Raw genomic sequence first — 21,520 nt, 5'->3', positions numbered from 1 at the left:
CGGAGGGGTGTCCTTCCCCCCGCCGCGGAAGTGGTACCGCCCTCCTTCCCGGAGGGCACTGCGCGAGTGGCGGCATGGCGGCGCGACGGCTGGGGAGGAGCTCCTGGCAGCAAGGGGTATTGCTGAGCAGGCGGTGCTGTTTACCGGACGGGAGGCGAGAGCACTACCGGTAAGCCTCTGCCGTTTCCGCAGCGGAGGGAAGAGAAGGACCCGGCGGTGGTGACGCCGTAGAGGAATGAACGGGCAGGCAGGGGCTGTGGAGAAGGCTAGGGACTTGAGGCGCGAAAGGCCGCGCAGGCGCGGTAGGGAGGTTCACTGCGCATGCACATTGGTGGCGTGAAGGCTGAGGCAGGGAGGGTCGGGGTGGTATGGCGGGGCTTGGGGGGTGCTTCTTTCGGCACTTTTCCCGACTTTTGGTGGGTTCTGCAGCTCTGAGCCGCCCCGGAGGGTTAGCTTGAGCTGTTAAGTGATTTCTGGAGCTGAATCTCACGAAAAAGCAGAGGAATGGGGGAAGTTGCTTTCAGGGTATGCCTCAAGTGAAGGGGTTCCACTCCTCTGGCTACTCTATAGGCAAAGTATAACTCACAACTGGGATGGTAAAATCATACTTGAGAAGTTTATGTGACATGTAGGGACAGCTAGAATTATGCAGTATCAGTCTAAAGCACAGAGATATGAATGCACATTAACAGCGTCTCCCTCAGGGTCAAGGTCAGTGTTGAAGCACATGCGAATGCCAGAGTTACAGTAAGGCTTTAGTGTTAGATTCCTTCATGAGCAAAATAAAAAAATACGTATTTTGATGTAAGCTTTAATTTGTGTTAAAATCAGTAAGAAAGAAAGAGAGCTGTGTCCTGCGACTCTGAACTGAGCGCAAAGGTGCTTTATGATAGACAGCAGAAGCAAGTTTATGTGGATGTGCCTTTACAGCTCTGGTTATGTGAGAGAGCTGTCTGCAGCTCTGTAGAGGCTGGGCATCCACAAGTAAATAGGTCTGATTTCACTACAGCACAACTCAGGGTCTTCTGCTTGTGTAAACCCTGCTCCAGTCTAAAATATTTAAGAAAAGTTACTGCTTTCAGCTAGATCCTGTCTCTAAAACATAAAGTCTTTTCTGATCTATGTTCAAGATTTTCTTTCTAAGATGCAGTGATTTGTGAAAACTGCTTTAAAGGCATGATACCCCCAAAAATAAAGAATTACAAATTTTCCCTGAAAACTTCTTGCCTCTTGAAATCAGGGCTTTAAGAGAAGCATCAAATCTGAGTTTTATGATAGTAACTTGGAGTTTTTAACAATGCAACATTTCCAGTTACTTCTCCCCTTTAATGTTTTAATTAATTCTGAACTGTGGTACAGGATTTTATTAATCTGCTTTTGCTGTATTAATGTGACTACTATAAATTCAAAACTCTGGTTTACAGGTGCTCTTCTAGTAGTACAGCTCTTGGGAAGACTGTGGAAATTTCAGAAGGTATAATGTCTTAATTACTACTTTCTTACAATTTTTTTTTTTATCTCCACACAACATTGCCTATCATGAAATGAAGAAGATATTGAATGTCCTCCTACCCTTTCTTGCATTTCCCCCATGCACACCCCCGTCTTCATTGTGCAGCAATTTCCTACCTTAACTTGAGTACCCTCACCACCGACCAGCTCTGTGCTCCCAGAGCATGAACCGAGTTGTCCAGTTCCATGAGCTGTCCAGTTGTTCTTTAAAACTGAAACTATAAAATAAGGAGTTTTCCACCTTAATCCTGACAGTTTCCTTCAAGTTCTTGCCATTCAGTAACAGCTCATGGAAGCATCAACACAGAGGCAGTGAGGAAAAGTGTCTCTGCAGACCCTGGCTCTGGGAGTTTTAATCAGGAGGTCCCACGTGCTCCTCAGCGAATGAATTTGCTAAGACGCTGTACTAAAAACCTCTAGCTTCTTCTTTTGATATTGTCCTTTTTTTTCTCTTTGGGAAAACTGGGAAAATTGACCCTTGGGGTGGAAGGGACCAAGCAGCTGGTGTCAGGCTGCTGGAGCAAGAACTTGGGAGGGCACTTTGCTGCAGTATTCAGGCAGGCTGAACTGGAGAAGCTAAACAGGCAGAGCTGGAAAACTTTGAATTGAGGGACTGAGAGTGGAAAACCAAGGGACTGGTAAAGGTTGGGGCTCAAGTGAGAAGATACAGGATAAGGATGATTGAAGCAGCTTGAATGGGTAATCTGTTCGAGGGTACAGTCTCTCTGAGGTTTGTTTACCATAGGGTCCTGGTCCTGTCTTGACACAAGACTGTTAAGCTCCCTGTTAGCCTTTTCTATTACCATTCCAGTAAATTGTGGCCTACATTAGTCTGTGGTTGTAGAATCCTTGCTTTAGTACTTTCAGCTGGATCAGCTTAAATCATCAGTTTTCATGAGGTCAAGATTTTCTTCAGGCATCTGTTTATTTCTAATACAAATTTTAATATTGTTTCTCATAGTTACTCGTGAAGAAATTGTGCTCCCACGAAGGAAAACCTGGTGAGTGTCTACTGCTGGAATATCTCTATCAACCTGGAAGAAAATCATTGTTAACTAACTGTAATCTGTCCACCAAAGCTGAAGAAGAAGATTCGAGTAGTTGTATTCCTTGATTTAATGTTCCACTAGTGGCTTTCCTGCTGACTGGGAGCTCTGGGAATATTCTTGACTCTTACTCTATGTACAGAGTATGTACACTCTGTTCCTGACCTTTCTTTTAAAAACAGTTACAGGGACTGCATTTTTAAGCGTAGTTCTGTTTCTTTGTAAAAGATCATGTTCATTAGAAATCTGTAAAATCAAATGCATTTGGCTGTCTGCACATAGGTGTGTTTCCTTCAGTAAAATAAACTTGATCATTGATAGCTGGCTGAATAAATCCTGTTTAGAAGTTATGCAGCTGAACAAAAGCTATTTTGTTGGAAGCACTTAAGAAGAAATTGCATGACTGTACAGCAAAACCGAAGTTAATAGCCAGGTGGTGTCTGCGTGTAAACCTAAAATAAGACCACCTTCACCTAAACACTTTCAGTGGCCTTTCCTTGTTTGCCTGAAACACAACCAAAGTCTTAAGGATCCACAGGAGTCCTGAGAAATCTAGTTTTGTTTTAGTTTTTTTTCCTCCTAAGACTTTTCTTGGAGAGGGACTCATGTATCCATCCCTCAGAGAGAGACAGGGGACTCCAAGAGGAGCATTTTAGGGAATTCTTTCTGTGTCCCTTCCCTATGTTCTTTCGTTGATAAGGTATAATAAGGGCAGGAGTGGTAGCAGGAAACACGCATGCTTTTCTGGTTTTCCTCAAAGTCTTTTCTGTTTCCTGTGGTTGTTCCAGAACTGAGACTGTTTTTGCAGTTGAATTTTCCCTCCCTTTCCGAAGAGTGGTCACAAAAGTGCGGCAAAACCATTATATCCTAGAACTGAAAATGCTTATGGGCCAGGATAGTCCTGTGCTTGTTCTGCATACAATGTGATGCATAACATTCAAAGTCTGTATCCGAGTATTAATCAAAGGTCCTTTATGTTTAGGGATAAGCTAGCCGTTCTTCAGACATTGGCTTCTACCGTGAACAGGGTAAGTAGTTCTTTTGATCATGGAAATAGGTTGAGTTGTCCATTCTCAGCCAATAGCCTGGCATTCTGGAGGCTCTTTCTTTGGCCATAAATGAAAGATGGGACTTTTACATCCATTTTTTTACAGGGTTTTCACTTTCGCTCAATGCATTTTACTGTGTCCTTAAAGCCTCATTCTAGTGCTAAGAGACAGCTGCAACTACTAGTGAAAGCTGTAATATTTTGATAAGGCTTTTGCTAACATCAGGAGCAAGTTCCTTTACAAGTTTAACTTCCCAATCCAGACTGCCTTTTCCCAATCTCAGTCCAGAAAGTAAGCCTTGCAAAGAGCAATCAGTGTCTATTCTTGCTAAGCAACAACTGTAAATGCTGTGATGCCATTCTTTAATCCTATCTGTCTTGAATCCTGTCTGCCTTGAATTCTGGAAATTATCTGATCGTACAAGCCCCCTCAGCTCCTCTGAGACTGCTGTAGTTAGGGTCCTACTTGCTTTGCAGGGCACTTAATTGCTTGTTGCGTTATAGTAAGGATCCTTTTGTTGTCTCTGTGTTAGCCTGCATGTGTGTGTACAATGCAAATGCTTTTTTAACTACTTACAAACAGGCTAAACCTTTCGACAAGAGCTTTTGTAAAAATAGCATCAGGTGGTGGATATGATGCAACCTTAAATTCCATGAGGCAGTGTGATATGCCTGCAGTGTGCCTGTGTACATAACTATAAACATTGCAGTCCTGGGTTCTCCTTTTTACAGGATCCTACTGCTGCTCATTATATGTTCCAGGATGACCCTTTCCTTATGCCAAGAAATGCAGCCAATTCTGTAAGTGTGTCCTTTCAAATCCTTGATAGCTTCCCCTTCCCCCCTTTCCCCCCTTTCATCTATGAAAACTCTAATTGGAGTCTAGTCTCAATTACAAAAGAAAGTGAAGTATCAGGTTTCTTTCAGAATTTTCTCCTCTGTGTATTTCTGAATGCGTAACACCCGTAGCATTTCTCTGGACAAATCCACCGTGCACACACAGTTATTTCTTCCTCCTGCCCCTGTAGTAGAATGTTTATCTGGAATGTTCTGTCATGCTTGTGTTTTTACTGAGAGTTGAAAATGAGGCATGAGTTTAATTTGATCACATCAGAATGTTCAGTGTTAAGGAAAATGTTTTTCCTCACTCTCAGCCTTTTAATTGCGTGTTTCTTCATCTTGTTCTCTCTCATTCCTATGCAGCGTCTATTTTCATTGTCGAAGGAGTCTGGGAGAAATGCTGCAAAATACATTATTAAGCAATTTCCTCAATATTTTGACAAGACTTTTGCAGAGCCCAACGTATCAGTAAGCTTTTTGCTTTTCCTTTTCATTGTATTTTTGCTTTGTCAGGTAGTAAAATTAACTGTCAGACTGGTCCAAAACTAACATAAAAGGATAATTTTGTTAACTGTTTTGCAGACAGCTATGAAAGCAGTACTGTATTTCCACTACGTCTCTGAAATGAACATTTTTCCTTAGGAATTCAATATCATATCAGGTTCTTTAGGTAAAAGAAATGTTTAGATCTTGAGTTACTAGCATGAAAGTGAGAGATCAGGATGTGTGGTTCTTCATCACCAAAAGGGACTGCTGTTAGGCTGGGAGGATTGGGAGATTATCAAAGCAGTGTACTGGGTGAAGAGTAAGGATATTTGGGTAGTGGTTTAGCAATGGTGTAGAGAAGGTTTGAGCTTGTGTCTAACTTGCACACTTTGCTTTTAGTGCTTGATGCCTGAGATACTTACACCTCAGATTGAAGGAGTGAGTGAGGAAGCTCTAAGAGAGCGTATCCACCTCAGAAGGGTGAAAGATTCTGTGGACCTGTTTGATCAGCTCATACAAGCAGGTATGCGGTCACATGCCGGATTCTGTGGTGGAGCTCCACTTAAATTGTGTCAAAAAATATTTTAGTAGCTGGCGCAGGCTATGGAGACAATTTCATGACTGTTGCTGCCTTTCACAACTGACTCTGGTCTGGTGAAGTGATTCTCCAGAATTATTGAGCTCTCCTTATGCACTGCTTGTCTGACATGTCTCTTTGGTGATAAGGAGAACAAATGATTTCTTGATCGAGAAGCAGATAATATGAGGGGTTTTTTTTCCCTTCCAAAGTAGAAGAATTGTGATGCAGTAGAACAGCGCCTGTTACGGGCAGATGTTATGTGCTTGGGTGATACCATCCTGCCTGTGAAGGCCCTTGTTGAGCAGCATATTGCTTAGTATAAGCTACATCTGTGCTGAGGACTTTGCTGTGTTGGACTGGTGTAGCATACCAGCTGAGTGTCCCTTCTGTGGACCTGCCCTCAATAAATAATTCTCAGTTTTTCCTTAATTTGGATCTTATCTCTATTGTGGCTGAATGAGGTGGCGGCAATAGAGAAGTGTAACTGCCGCAGCCTCTGAAGGAGGAAGACTTACTGAGAAGGTGAGACCTTCTCATATCCACTACAAGGTGGAAAGGAGATGGTTCCATCAAATAGCTCTTTTCTCTTCTTGGTTTTAAATCTGTTTCATAGAAAGTGAAACACACAAAATGATCTTCACAGCAGGACGTATCCTAAGAGTAGTTATGAAAAGCACTAGAAGTTTTGAATGTTGTGTTAGGCTTGTGCTGCTTCACAGTTTTGGCTGCCAGCTGCCACTTCCCTCTCCCACTTGGTCAGGAAAACTCTACCTTTCAGTGGCTTCAGTCAAAAACAGATACTTCAGTGTTAAAATTGTCTCCTGCTCTGAATGGGTTTGTGGAAGTATTAGTGTCACACTCAGGTTTTACAGACTTGGTAGAGATCACTCTTATGTTGAAAGAGAATAAAGTGACATAACTGAGTGTTTGAAAATTTTCTGATATGGCTGTAGAATGGTGTGGTCTTTATTTTCTCTGCGACTGTTGTACATCCTCATTTTCTATAGGTACGCCTGTATCTCTGGAGACCACAAACAGCCTTTTAGATTTGTTATGCTTCTATGGAGATGGAGAATCTACTCCAGAAAAACAGCAAGAAGAAAAAGAGGATTTGGAAGAACCAGAGGTATGAAAAACCTGTTGATCTCTCTGGCTTTCTGGCTTTCTGTCTTTCGTAGTGGGTGTGATAAAGGTGATGTCAAGATTTTTGTACTGTGACTACCTGCCTGGGAGATGGTGTGAGCTGGGTCAGATGCAGTCAACATGCCCAAGAGTTACAGCAGTTATAAAAATCCTGTGTCTGACCTGGTAGCAAAAGTAATTCTCATAAAGCTGAACTTAGTTACTGGAGCCCCATCTTGGCTTAGTTCTGCTGAACTGCATTTAAATAACTTCCTGGCAGCCCTGTTTTTATAGTTGCCTGCAAAGACGACCTCTAGTATAGATGAGCTAGTTAATTTTCTTTCAGTCTGAACCATATTAATTAGATTTCAGTGAAGTTGAGGGCTCCTTGTGTGACCTCAGAGTATCAGGTCACAGGGTACGGTAGTAGGTGTGTTGCACAATATCTGTCCCTGGGAAGGATGTTGAGTGAGAAAATACCCTTTACAGAGTATTCGCTGTAGTCCAATGATTCCCACCAACTCCATTAATACATATAATTTACCTTGTTAGTATGTTTAATAACATAAACAGTATTCTTAATGTAGTTATTACTTCCTGAACATTACAATAGAAATTATTTTAATGTAACTCATTAAAAAGCACCTTTGGTAGCATATAAATTGCTGCTGAACTTCTGTGTTGTTACCAGATCACATCATTTGATGTTTAATCATAACTTTGAACTCTGAGAAACTTATTTCTGTAAAAATCTCTCCAGGTGAACGCTTCAGAGCAGAAGGCTCCAAAGAGACAGTTCCAAAGAGGCTCACAGTTATCTGGCTCTCGATGGAGGTATAGAAAACGTTGACAATATTCCCGTATTTAATGGGTTGTGCACATGCATTGTTGTTATAAAGTAGACTTCAGGACTGTATTATATCTGTGCTAATCTTTTAAAGTGTTGATGCAAATGTAGTAAGTATCACAAGTAATATATTTGAGTGTCAGGCCTTGGGAGCATAGCCCGTTATTTTGTTGTGCATGTTGAAACTTTTTCCTAAAGGTATCTTTTATTGAGTTATTTAACATTCAGCTTGGTGGTTGATTCTAGGGAGAACAACAATGCTGAAAGGATATTTAAGATAATGCCAGAGAGGAATCCACACTCCTATTGCACAATGATCCGTGGGATGGTGAAGGTAACGTTATCTTTCAGTGCTGGGAGAACCTTTTTCAGCTTGTGAAATCTCACACAATCAGAGATTGTTTATTTTTATTTTTGTTGTTGTTTTTGTTTTTTTGCAGCATGGGGCTTTTGCTAAAGCTTATGACATGTACATAGACTTGCTGAATGAAAGACACAAGGGTAAGTGTCTCATGGGTTTGCTTTGAGGTCTTCTAAGTAACAGAAACCTGTTGTTGGGTACATGACTGTTTGTTTCATGGCAATGATGATTGGCGCAGGGGTACGGACCTCAGCTAGATCATGGGAGCTGAATGCAAACTGTTTATTTCAGTGCAGCTGGCATGTGGTTGGCTCACTGGAAGCAGGTTTGCATGAGACTTCGCCAAAAACTGAGCCATGTTAGAACAAACCGTTAACTGTAGAATATAATTGTCAGTTAAAACAAATTCTCTTACATTTTCAGCTGACGTGCACGCCTTCAATGCACTGATTACAGCAGTCCCATATCTGAAGGACAGGTTCTTAGAAAGATGGGAATTAGCCAAGGTAAGGCGGTAGAGCAAAAGAGGTGGGAAGGGGTAAAAGTGTAGGTGCTGGGTCTGCTTTATCAGTAGAATTTTGCAGTTGTTAGAAGACTAAACCCAAGAGCTTTGCACAAAGATGCTAATATCTGCTGCAAAAGAAGTACACTGGTTTAAACATACAAACTAACTATTGAGGATTGGAAAATGCATGAAATCCAACCTTGCCCTTGCAGAATGGTTTGCCTTGTGAGACCATACCTGATCCAAGAACTGCCCAGACATAAAGAAATTGGGAAATTATGCTGGGAGATAAAAACAAGCAAACAATTTTAGATAAAAACTCTTCTCTGAATTGTGATTCATGGTGGTGTGATGGGAATGGAATTTTGAGGTGTAACATTAAAGGCTCCAGTTTTAATGACATAACATCAGTAAGGAAAATAGTACATAAATTTAAAAATTTCCTTGATGTTCTAGACACAATTCTCGAAGATCTAATCTGATATAATTTTGTAGTCTTGTTTTTTGGTCAAATTAATGAAAAATTAGATGGTACTCCCTTAATAATGATCAGTTGAGGTAGAGCTGTTCACTTGAAGGGGGTGAGAAGGATTAGGTTAAGGAAATGCATGCATATCTACCTGAAAGCTGAACTGTGATCCACAACATGTGAAGCACTAAGGATTTGGGAATTTTGTTTAAGGTCTTCCTGAATCACATGGCTCAGCAGGAAGTGCAACCAAATCTGCTGACTTTTAATGCTTTACTGAAGACTCTGAGAAGATGTGGTGGTGTAGGCAGAAGTATGTCTTTATCGGTAATAAAGGAAATGGAAGCACTTGATATAGGTAAGAGAACCAGAATGGTGATATTTCAGTGCCACTTCCAGAATGACTAACTTAAGAGTTCAGCAGCAAACAACACAGTGATTCCTAGTTTCAGGGAAGAAGTCCAAGGCTTGTGGAAAAAAGCATTTCTCACTGTGTTCTCAGCATCGCTCTTTGTTTCCTTTTGCAAGAGAACTGAGAAATAAAAAGGCATAAGCACTGAACTGTGGTCACTCAGCAAGCCAGCATCTGCCGATTTCAAATTCAACCATCATCTTCAGAGTCTTTGTTCAGTGTTGATTACTAATTACAATATACTGTGTGCACTTAGTCCCTTAGGTCAAATAATAAAGCATTTTGATTCTGTGGTCTTTTGGGTTAGGAGAATGTTTATCATTACATTTTTACCTGTAGTTACCTCTAGCTACTCAAGGATAGGCGTGTGTGTATGTAGTGGGGGAATGTGTCCTGGCCCATTGGGTCCTTATTGTAGTACTGCCATAGAAATCATGAATAATCTGAATATATATTTGCAGCAGTCAACTGAGTCTGTTAGCTTCCCATAGATCAAGATTTACTTCACAAGCCACCCAAGCCAGTTCAGGTCTCTACATCTACATCTCTCCAGGAAAAAAAGCTTTTGATCTAGATGATGGTTTCTGATGTCAAGTAAACATTGCAAAAACACAGAATGTTGGCATAGCTGGTTTGATGTCTTGTGGAGTGTGCTTTGCCCTAGTAACATGCTTGCTGGTACACCAAAGATAGGTTCATGAGCAGAATGGAAAACTAGTTATGAAATATTTTTGCTTTTAACTTAGAGCAGGGAAGCTTAGCTGTTCGCCCCATAGCAACATGGTGCTTCAGCGGGTGGTCCACCCTCAGATGTTGTCTGTTCCAGTTGTACGTGAGGTCTGGTCCAGCATTAGGGTGGACGGCGAGAGAAATGATAGAGTAAATTTATGCATGCTGCCTTACTGGAGGGGCTGGAGACTGTGAATTGGAGCTCAGGCATAAAGCTCAGCCAAGAATGTCAAAGTAACTTCAATGTTTTTGCTTTTCAGAGCCTAGCCTTGCAACGTATGATCATCTTCTCTCTATATTTTATAGAGGCGGTACGTGCAATATCAACTTGTCCTTGAATGTGTCCTGTTTAACATCCACTTTAAATGCTTTCCAAATGTGATGGGTAAAGGCAGTTGATTTATGTATTAAAAGACAACCTCTTATGTGTGCAGTCCTAGTGTTATCTAGTCTGAGTCTGCTTGGGTAAAGAAAAAGCTACAGAGGATCATAACCTTTTACAGGGAGGGGAGAGTCCTTGGGTTTTGAGAACAGGAAGAACTGGAAAGCCTGTTTTCTTTCCATTTGTGGCCACAGGTTGATAAAGCTAAAGCGTAAATGCTACTCAGATCCAGTGGAGGCTGGATCTGACTACAGTGTAACGGGATTTCATAGTCTGTGCCACTCACAGGGAAAAAATTGCACAGGGATTCTGTTTTTCTGCAACAATTCTGTGCATTCGAGCTGTCTTGAAATACAGCTGTGTTAGAAGGCAGGAGCTGAGCTGTTGGAGATCCTTTAGCCAAAAATCTGTAGGCATGGGAAGAGAATAGACACAGTAGTCATAACTGCAGTCCTTGTGTTATAACAAATGTGGAGGAACTGCTCTGGAGTCTCTCTGGGTTTTTTTTCTGTTGATGAAACACATTGCTTTTCCCAGTGCCACATTCTAACAGACAAACTTGCAGGCCTGTTAGATTCTTTGCTAGAATGTATTTGTGTCTTTCTGAATCTGCCCTGTTATGCTGTGGAAATGTGGCAATAGTAGGGCAAATTTCAGTGCAAATAAAATTGCGGCTGACGTGGAGCACCACGAGTAGGGGTACAGATAGGAGAATCATGACACTTGTTTGAAATCGTGGTGCTTGTTTCCATTTCCATAGTATATTTGCAAGCTGAGGCTTTTTACTAATGAAGTGCATAATAAAATGGAGATGCGATGTTACTTGTCTGTTTGTCCTGCAGTTGATCTTTACCCATCAGGCATCATCTCTGAGGTGCTAGATGATGTTGAAAAGAGGAGCTTCACACCCCAGGACCCTGATGACGGTATGAACTTCAATATATCTGATAATCTGCTTTGTTTAAGCTTGGGTGAAAAGGTACCTAGGGAATTTCAGGTAGTTCTACCCAGCTTGCTTATATCAGTCCCTTCTGATACTTTTTGGAGGCAAAGAAGGAGAAATTCCAGTGCCAGGAAGGCGTGCTATGCATTGGGGCACTGGCTTCTATGCAGGAGTAGGAGTGTACCCAATGCGAATGAGTCTCACACCATAAAAACCACAAGGCTGTTTACAAGACTAGTTTAAGGGGGCACATCTGCTAGGAGTGCCATGAAATGATACGTCTGGTGAACAGCACGTTTTTGTTGTAGTATGGTTTGAGTTCCTATTCTAGTTCTTCCTAATGCTTTTCAGAAAATCACATGAAATAAAACTTCATGCAAAACTGAAGCCTGGGTCTGTAGAAGGGGTAGATTCTGAACATCCATGTCTCACTGGCTCTTTCTGCCATCTGTATGTAAACAACTTTGCCGAAGGATGTTCATAAGCCTTTCTGTACATACAGAAGTAGATGCAGCTTCAATGTGAAGACGAGTGTGGCAAAGAGGGGTCTGTAGCTGTGCTGTGTACAACGTGGTGTTAATAAAGTGTCAGAAGCCACTCTAGCAGCTCGCAGTTCTATATGTGATAGGGTGAAGAAGCTATTGCGGTGCATGCTTCAGGAGACCAGTGAGGAGTTGATATGGTTTTGGCCACTTAAAGGACAAAGATAGATTAAGAGATGATATGTTGGTTATGTTAGGTTATCCTACCAGCAATTTTTTTTTGTCCTTGGAAAGAAGCCTGGAGATAGCCAGAATGTTGTACACCTTTTATTTGCTTCTGCCCTGCAATGTGTGTTATACAGTTCCTTGCCCTGGCTTTAAACTGCTGCCAGACGTGTAGACAATGATTGTACCTGCTCTGCTCTTTCACAATCTTTATAGAAATACTACTGTTAGCAAAGACAAGGATGATAGGCACGCAGATACAGGTCTTGACTGAATCATGGGAGTTGAATGAGTTTTTCTATACAGTGGGTTTTTGTTTTTTTTTTAAAAAGATTGCTCACATAAGACTAGAGCAAAGCCATTTTGTATAAGCAGGATGTGTATGTAGACATTTTCTGCTCTTCTTCAGTGTGGGATCCTTACGCTGTTTTGGTAGTTGCTTTTGCAGAATTTAGGTTGGCACTGAACAAAACTGAGGCTTTTTTTCCTTAGCGTGTTGTTGTATGTGAACTGACTTTTAACTTCAGAAACCTGCAAGGCCTTGGCTTGGCCCAGAGGATTCTGTAGGCTGTAGCTGAAGTGTATACTAAACACCCAAATAACACAAAAATGTTTTTTCTGACTTAAAAGTATTTAGCTAATTTATTAAAACTTGCAAGGGAAGGAGGGGTGTATTGTCTCAAAGCATTTGACACTGTCTCATATGACTCTTTGTCTGTACAATGAAAAGAAGTGGATTTGATGGATGGACCATTGTATGTTCTTGGTCAGCTCTGGGGTGTGCTAATGAGGTGGGTAACCTGTCTTGCATCAGACAAGAGAATGTAGCTTTTGTAAAACTTCTAAAGTCAAACAGATCATCTGCTTAAATCTGCCTCCAAAAGCACAACAGTATAGTTGCCTCCAGAACGCTGGCTAGCAAAACTCTTACCACACCAAAGTCTCTGCACAGAAAGCGAAGATCCTTGCTGCCTTGTCAAACTGAGCTACAAATTCAGCTTTCTAATGGAACGTGTCTTGCCTGTCCTCTGAGAGGCTGGGTTAGTGAGCTGCTGTGTCTCCTTGAAAGTTTGAAGCTAACAGACTCCATTTTCTCCCTTTCAGCTAATTTTTTTACCACTGCTATGCAAGCGGTAAGTACCTCTTTGCTGCAGTTAGAATTCCTTTGAGCCCTCCAGCTGTTTCAGAATTGCCTGTGAGTTTTCCAACCTGTCATACAAGGTTCTTTCCATTTTTCACCGGTGTTCATCCCATAACTTTCCTCCATAATTCTGCAGTTCTTTGCTTGATACCTCCTAAACTGGTAACTTGCGTGCCTGGAATACGTGCATTTCTTGCTAGAGAACTGTGTAAGCCCCTGTCTTCTGTGCGCTACCTGCTCCTCCTAGTAACACTGCAGTGGTCAGACGGTCTCCACACCAGAAAGTGTCAGTTTAGGTTAAAAAGCTTTTGCCCACTGGGAGAGTTGTGCATTTCAGCTAAACAAAATGCCTTGGCAGTCACTGCATTCTGCTAAAAATGTTTGCTGTCAGCTCATTACTCTTCATACCTCTGAAAGTCAGTCTCCGGGGGATGTATTGTTATATTTGATAGCTTTAAAATCTGACTGGTTTATTGTAGTGCTGTGATCTTAAGGATATCAAGCTTGCGTATCGGTTAAATAAAGCGATGGAGAAGGGAGACAACTGGAAATTCTTGGACATGGATCGGTTAAATGCCTACTGGTGAGTGAAGTGCAGCTTACGTTGAACGTCTTGTGTGTTGTTGTCAATCTGAATACAAACTAGGATTCAAACATTGCGCAGAAGGATGCTTTGTTGAACATCTGTTGGCTGTTTTATGTGCCATTTGAGACACAGTCCTTAAGAACAGTCATAGGTCAGGATTTATTTTCAGTTTGTGGCTTTGCCCAAACTGAAATAAAGTGTCTTGGAGTATCACTTTAGCTTAATCCCCATCCAAGAACTATACCAACCAGTTGTATTTTCTACAATCGTGTTGTCCACTTAGGATGGCAGCTGAGGAGGTAACACCAAAATAGTGTTGCGGTCAGACCTAGAGATGTTTTTCTTAGTGCATTGGATCAAGGTCCCAGGCTTGTATTGCAAACTTGCACAAATAACCAGGTTACTTTAGTTCACTTCTTAAAGTGGTTCTTAACCAGAGGTTGTATTTGAGAGAGATTCAGATACCTCAAACCTGGTATCAGCCAGGGAGTTTGCATTTTTTTGAGATTTTAAAATGTGGTGGTCCATTTCTTACTAATTCTGCCAATTAACTTGTGTCAGCATTAAGTTCTCTCATAAAAACCGCTACTGCTTTTTTAATCATATGGAGTATTACAATCATGCAGTGAAATTTCCCTGATCTGTGATACAAATCTGATCAGAATGCCATCATTTGCTGGTGCTTCTGTACGTTTCTAATTATTACTGAATTAGACTGTTTTTCCCCTCCTGTAGGTCAAAATTCTTTTCATTATTGTGTATGATGGAACAAATTGATGTTGTGTTGAAGTGGTACAAAGAAATGTCCCCTTCGGTAAGTGTGTATTAGGGTAAGCAAGCTTGTAAGCTGTAGTCTGGAGAAAGGGCACCGTTACAGTTCACTGAAGAGATTCTCTTCTTTCTTCAGCTCTTCTATCCAACTCCTAAAAATATATTGGACCTCCTTCAAGCACTGGACACAGCCAACCACTTGGAAGTGATCCCTTCAGTCTGGGAAGGTCAGTGATAGCCATGTGGTGGCTACATAGGCAGTTTGTTTGATAAAAGTCAGGAGGAGCGCAAAGGGGGAGGTAGTTGGGAGATTTCCCAGTGCTTAGAACAGCCACGGTAAGGTGCTTTGTCATGAGGGATGTTACTCCTTAGTGTGGTGCTGGGGCTGTTTTATTAGAGAAAGGCAGAACCAATAGCACAGACTATTGGAGAGACCATAGTTAAATGTCAGTGTCTTGGAAAACTGAATACTTACCAGAGAGCAGTACCTTAACCAACAGCCTAGGTTTTAGTCATTTAAGTTATTTGCCTGTTCTTTGCAAAGAAGGAGATAAGAGTTCCCCTTAAGAAGAGGAGACAAGAATGCAGATACAGGCTTTAGCACACAGAAAATATCCTACTATTGCCCCACACTGAGGGGACAGACAGGTTCTTTTAGGGATCCCTGGCAGAATGATGACAGCACTAAGGTGTGGTTACAGTTAAAGCTTTATTTTCCTCACAGGATTTTATGATTAGCATAGCATAGAACTTATAACTAGAATAGCACAGGATTTCTATAAGCAGAATCAGTGTAGTACAGTTTTATAAGTAGCGTAGCACGCCACTTAGCTTTTGTTTTCTGATCACCTGGACCCTCTGCAGATCAGGTCAAATGTTAATACTTGGTTTGCTGTATCAACATAAAAGTCATAAAAAACATACAAAAGCGTATGAGTCACCACTAAGCCCTCAGAGGAAGCAGACAATGATGGAGGTGTCCCTGGCCACCAGAACATTACAGTTCTTATGTCCAGCAGCAGTTCAAGTTCCCATTTAGGACCTGTAACTGCTTGATTTTATAGATGGTGCTCTGTGTGCTGTTCCCTTCCTGTTCTGTGATGAGGTCATCACCACCACCGTGTTGGCCGGGTGCCTGGGACCTTGAAGGCCATTATGGAGGGGAGTAGTGGGCCTGGTGCCCAGGAATCTTGAGGCCAGCAGGGAGCAGAAGAAGAAATCTGTTTGGTTCATCTACTTGGTGCATGAGGGGAAAAGGAACAGATATGTGACATGCTCGGTGACAGAGAATGGCTGTTTGCCTTATAAAATGGCGTTAGTTATACTAACCATATTACCAGGAGTTGGGAGCAGGGGCCACTGGTCACACCTACTACCTACTGCCTTTCTCTAAACAGATATGAAGCAGCTGGGGTTTAACAGGAGACGTGACCTGTTGGAAGAGCTCTTGTCTTTGATGAGCAGGGACCAGCACCCTGAAGAGGTAAGGAAGCTGTTGTGGTTTAACCTTAGTAAGCAGCTAAGCACCACACAGCTAATCACTCTCCCCCAGTGGGATGGTGGAGAGAATTGGAAATGTAAAAGTGAGAAAACTCATTGGCTGAGATAACGACAGTTTAATAGGTAAAGCAGAAGCTGTGTGCCCAAGCAAAGCAAAACAAGGAATTCGTTCATCACTTCCCATTGGCAGGCAGGTATTCAGCCATCTCCAGGAAAGCAGGGCTCCATCATGTGTGACAGTTACTTGAGAAGTCAAACTCCATCACTCCGAATGTTCCTCCCTTCTTTTCCCCCGGCTTTTATTACCAAGCATGATGCCATATGGTACGAATATCCCTTGGGTCAGTTGGGGGTCATCTGTCCCAGCTGTGTCCCCTCCCAGCTTCTTGCTTGTCACACCTCCTACCTCCAGTCTGCTCACTGGTGGGGCGGTCTGAGAAGCTAAAAAGGCCTTGAGGCTGTGTAAGCACTGCTCAGCAATAACCCAAACATCCCTGTGTTATCAACACAAATTGAAAACACAGCCCCATACAAGCTACTATGAAGAAATCTAACTCTATCCCAGCCAAAACCAGTACAGCAGCTCATTGAAAAAAGTAGAGATGTTTCCCCCTTTCAGTGTGCAGCATACAGACTGTATTTAAGTGCTGTATTACTGTCCCTGCTCAGTCTTAAGAGGTCTGGTTCTGGTGCATGTGCCATTACAAAGTTCCAGATCTCTGTGAGCTTACCCAGGTCCGCTAAGCCCTTCAGATTGTCTTCAACCTATAGAGAAACCTCAAATTAATACGAAAGAGCATCACCTCCTTACCAGGGTTTGGAAGAGTAACCTAGCCCAGCCAGCCACAGCTCTGGGGAAACACGTGGCAGAATTCAGGGATTGTTGCCACAGATGTCATTGCAGTAACTGGCTTCTCAAGCTGAGGAGGGTTAAAGGCATTACGCATGCTGCAGAGGTCTGGAAGTATAGTTGTCCCTGCAACGCTGTCTTGGAGCTTGCCTAGCGGGAACAATTGTCCTGACAGATGTGAGAGATTTTTCTGCCAGGAGTAATCACTATTAATTCACAAATTTAAATCATGTACAGGGCAGACCCATAGGAGGAATTGCACTGGAAAGGATATGTTAATTCTAGAGGTTTTGGCATTAATAGCACAATCATTTCACAGATTCAGCTGGCATTTGCCAAGTGTGCTGAAGACATCAAAGCTGTCCATGAGCAAAGTGGGAGGGAGCAGGTCGCGTTGGAATGGACAGGCAGCGCGCTGGGCCATGTTGCTCTGTTGTTTTCCAGGGCTGGGAGAACCCAGGACGCTTGGTACGTGTGTGGCTGTCATGAGCTCTTAGCTTGCTGACACTAACGCAAGGTTAATCACAAAAATCAAAAGCTAATGACTGATTGCCTTGGAATGCTAATGCAGACAAAGGGAGGGGATAAACCTTGCTGAGAATGTGATGGGTTTTGTTCTTAATTCTGTTGTTCATTCTTGGCACCAAGTTACAGTTGTCTGTCTTAAAAATGGTTTAGAAGTTAATGTAGCAACTGGTTTAAAGCATCGTATGGCTGCTTCTGGCAAGGTAGGGTTCAATTATCACTTCACTAAGCACTGCTGATTTCCTACAGCTTCCCGTTCTCTAATTTTGAGAACTCTTTGGAATTCAAACTGCTAAAGAGAGTAATTAGAGTTTAATTAAACTTTTAATTAGAATTAACCCTAATTAAAACTCTAAAGAGAATATTGTTAAAACTCTCTGGAAGCTAGAATTTACTGTCGTACATGCTGTCAACATGAAATGCTGGTTAAAATACCTTGCCTCCAATTTAAGGTTCTGAGCTATTTTCTGGTAAATACAGATGCTCTCTTTGCACTGATTCATTTGAAACACAGAAGTGGCAAGTATCTTTTTAAAAATATGTAATATTTTAAAGTAAATTTGCCACAAGCTACACTTCTTATTTTTTCTGCACTAGTTAAGATATTCTGTGTTAAACTAATTGATGATATTAGCTGGTATACATTGCATCTGTGAGCATACGGACCTGTTTCAGATCTGTGGGGAAGGATCATTTAATGAAGTTGACCTTGTCTGTGTTTCAATGGGGGCTTACCCAAGATATTTAATATCTGCTTGTTCTGTGTTTTGTGGTGGGGTTTTTTTAGTTAGTGTTTTGTTTTCTTTTGGACAGGAACATGATGGAGTGTTTCCAGCAAATCAATAGGATTCCCACGTGAGTACTTTTAGGTTCTGACCTCAGGTACTGAGTCTCCCCTTTAGCTGAGATTTTGCGTTTCTATTATAACCGACAACAGTGGTCCGTATTTCACTGTTACTTCTGAAGCGTGAGTGTGTGTGTGTCGATGTGAGCACGGGTGCTTGTTTGTCCATCTGGTATGTTCTAAGACCTTTTCTGTCTCAAAAACTGTTGAAAATGCAGTGTGGGGGGGTTTAAGTGGTTGATCCTCAAGAACAGTGCCACTGATTACATTGTCATTAAAATCAGTCTAAGCAGGACTCTTGAGAACATCCCATTTCCTGTGTGCTCAAAACAATTTTAATATGCTACTAAGCAAGCATAGGTGCTTCAGAGGTGTTTGGATTGCTGAAGACAAGTTTATCAAGTCAGATCTTACATGGTACCCTGTTAGGCTACAACAGTTAGCTTTCCTCAGGATTTTGGAGGAAAAAATTCTGTTTGAAGTAGAAAACAACTTCTAAGGAATAGTCATGTATTCAGAACAAAACCCAAACCAACTGCTTGGTGCTCACAGAAATGAATGCCTTAAATCTGATGTTGGAGATGGAATTTCACTGAGATGCATGATGTTCTGTGGCTACGTGCACCAGGGAGGGTGTGAGGAGCCAAAGCCCGCTGGTAGTGGCACTCTGTGCTTGCCCTGTTCTGCAGACTGCTGCTAGAGTGGCCCAAGGGAGCCTTGACACTGCCAAGCCATGCCAGAGCCCCTGTCTCAATTTGGGGAATAGGGGAAGGAGAGGAATTCTCCTTCTGGAACTGTAGTGTAGCTGATGGTTTGCAGGGGCCACAGGTTACAAATGTAAGGGAAAGAAAGTAGTTTCCTTGCTATTACCAAACGGATCAGAGGCTGTTCTGGTCCCCTTCCTTCCCTTCTCTGCCAAGCTCCCCACGACGCCAGCTGCGAACAGTTACTTGTTTGCCTGCCTAAAGACCAGAGGTGGCTCCGGCAGCTGTCACAGGTGCCAAAGGAGCAGGGCCAGCGCTTCCATGTGAAATGGAGCTAGCAGAGCCAGCATGGCAGCCTCTGGCAGTGAGATGCCTGCCTTTGATTTAAAGTACTGTTATACTATTCCTTTATCACTGCCAGCCACATAACAGAGGGTGGGGGACTGTAAAGAGGGGAAGGTCATTTAGGCTGTTGCTAAGGTGGGATCTTTATCCTGAGCAGTGAGCTGCTGCCCTGTTTTTGTGCAAAGAAGAGTATTGCTTTCTGCTAGGACAGGAGTTCCCAAGCGTGCTGCATTGGTACGGGGGGGAAGGCTGAGGGGAAACTCCTGGCAGGAGCAGAATTGGGCTGGTTGAGTGATGTGAAGATCTGTTGACTCCTCTCCCTCTCTAAAGCACCTGCTGTAAGTTATTGGCCACCTTGCCTGGAGCCCTGTGAACAGTCGCTCTTTGCCTTTGCTTTTGCAGTGACCGGGTGATGGATGAGTTCTTGAACTGTGCGAAACAAACTAATTGCCCAGATGAGGCAATTAAGCTGGTAAAGCTGGCAGCATCCCTCGGACTTCCTTCATCTCAAAGGCTTAAAAGCAGAACGGAGAAGGAATTTGAACTCTCTGAAAAGCAGAAGTAAGAGTGCTTAATGTTACTGCTGAGGGGGTATAGCAGAACAGGGTGTTGGAGCGGTAATTGCTGTGGAAAGGCTTCTCCGCCAAGGTAGCAGAGAACTGGCTTCAGAATGATGTGCCTTTGTGTTGACTTGGGTTGATTCACATCCCCAAAACAGCCTCTCACTTTTTGATTCCACGCTGTATCCATCCCACCCAGAAGGGAAGGTAACTTTCTGTGATGGGGTTAGCTTTACCCACTGCCCAGATCTGCTCTCACCTTTCTGTGGGTCTGCCCATCTAAAACACATGGATTGCAGGCGTATAAAAGCAGGGAAGTGGTACAAGATCACCCTGCACATGGCTCACAGGTTCTGAGGCTCGTGTTCATCTCACTAGCCACTGCTGTTCGTTGCTGAGGTGATGCAGCTAAGCTCAGATGATGGGCTTAGCCCTGAGAACCACAGTTTGGAGCCAGAGGCTGGTCCAAGGGAGTGATTAAACAGAAGTCCAGCACCCTTTACAGCTGGCACACCGCTTTCTGGGTAACTGAAGTAGTTGCTTTTCCAAAAGGAGGTGGGTGTGCTTCCACCAAGTGCTGGCTGGACCTGTCTTTTGAGGGTAATAGGCATCAGACAGCCCATAAAGTTCTCTTTTGAGCGGGTTTACCCTGTGGTTTGGATCTCTCTTTTCAAGCAAAAGTCACAATAGGTGACTGATTCTGGACTGTTTTACCTATGCAGGAAGACATTGGAAAGCATCAAGTCGGACAGCGACAGCAGCGACAGTGACAGTGACAGTGACCGTGACTAGCTGTCCCTCTTGGGAAAACCAGGAGCAACTGCTGCCTTGATGCCAGGAGGTTTCTGTGAGAAGGGAAATTGCTGCAGGGACGGCGTCCGGGAGGTGCTGCAGCACCGCTGAGCACGCCAGAGCTTTCTGCTTGGCAAGAGTACGTTGTCCTCGTTGGAGCGCACTGAGAAGCTGTTCTCTTTCATCCTCTTGGTAACTTCAAACACAGCATGGGCAACACCAGCACAGGCTCTTCCACACCACTACCTGCACGGGCTGGCTCCTGCGCCGGATTCAATTCTTTTCCAGCTAACTTTAATGAACTACTTAAATACCAAGTTTACTGTCTATGTAAACACTGCAAGTAATGCAACGCTCATCACTTGTGGTGTTACTCCTCATCCTTTTTGGTGTTTTGTGACGAGCCTTGGACTGTAGCTGTTAAAAAGCTACAATTTGTACAGCTGGAGACTGCATCTAATAAATGGCTGACACTACCTATGGCTGTATTCTGATAATCCCTGAGCAAAACCAAAGTTTTGCGGCTCCTCTGTGCGAGAGTGAAGTTCATGCAGAATACAGCAGTAAAGCTAATAAGGTGATGGGGAAGGTGGCTGACTGTGCTATTGTGTGCTCTGCCCTCATGGCAGTGCTGCTGTTCTCAGCTTGTACAGGAAGCTTGAAGGGGTTTTTTTGAAGTAGTTGTCTTGAACAGGCAAAGAACAGTCTCATTCCTGACAGGAATAAATCATATTCCAGTGAGAAGTAGTGAACAGGTGATTCTCTTGCTGAAAAATAAAAGCTTGATGTGCATGTTGCTGCAGGAGAAGCAAGAGCACACTACTGTGGAAAGCAGCTGAAGGATAATTCAGTAATGAGTTTGGGAAACAATGGCTGCTGGAGGTAGAACGAACTGCAGCTGAAAGGCTAAAAG

At 42.8% G+C, this 21,520-nt stretch overlaps 1 protein-coding gene and 1 non-coding gene across 3 annotated transcripts; both read left to right on the top strand.

The window, feature by feature from the left end:
• The first annotated feature begins 38 nt into the window (after positions 1-38).
• On the top strand, positions 39-21,083 carry PTCD3 (pentatricopeptide repeat domain 3). Of its 2 annotated transcripts, XM_054823012.1 has the most exons (24): positions 39-169; positions 1,425-1,474; positions 2,474-2,513; positions 3,541-3,586; positions 4,339-4,407; positions 4,810-4,914; positions 5,332-5,455; positions 6,520-6,638; positions 7,395-7,468; positions 7,728-7,815; positions 7,922-7,982; positions 8,266-8,348; positions 9,030-9,174; positions 10,218-10,268; positions 11,182-11,265; positions 13,094-13,122; positions 13,610-13,713; positions 14,452-14,530; positions 14,624-14,714; positions 15,885-15,970; positions 17,157-17,305; positions 18,176-18,217; positions 19,658-19,816; positions 20,538-21,083. In XM_054823012.1, exons 1-24 carry the CDS (start codon positions 75-77, stop codon positions 20,605-20,607), a joined length of 2,043 nt encoding a protein of 680 aa, XP_054678987.1. In that variant the 5' UTR covers positions 39-74; the 3' UTR covers positions 20,608-21,083. The 2 variants fall into 2 exon arrangements, with proteins under 2 accessions (XP_054678987.1, XP_054678988.1); XM_054823013.1 differs by lacking the exons at positions 17,157-17,305; positions 20,538-21,083 and having other exon boundaries at positions 19,658-19,799.
• Positions 8,059-8,200, top strand: LOC129206503 (small nucleolar RNA SNORD94). The gene has a single exon (XR_008577173.1). It is a non-coding gene; the product is annotated as a small nucleolar RNA SNORD94 (small nucleolar RNA).
• Positions 21,084-21,520: the final 437 nt, after the last annotated feature.

This window comes from Grus americana, chromosome 4 (genome assembly GCF_028858705.1).
Source record: "Grus americana isolate bGruAme1 chromosome 4, bGruAme1.mat, whole genome shotgun sequence".
NCBI lineage: Eukaryota > Metazoa > Chordata > Aves > Gruiformes > Gruidae > Grus > Grus americana.
The sequence above is the reverse complement of the archived record's forward strand: the minus strand, read 5'-3'. Positions and strand labels throughout refer to the sequence as shown.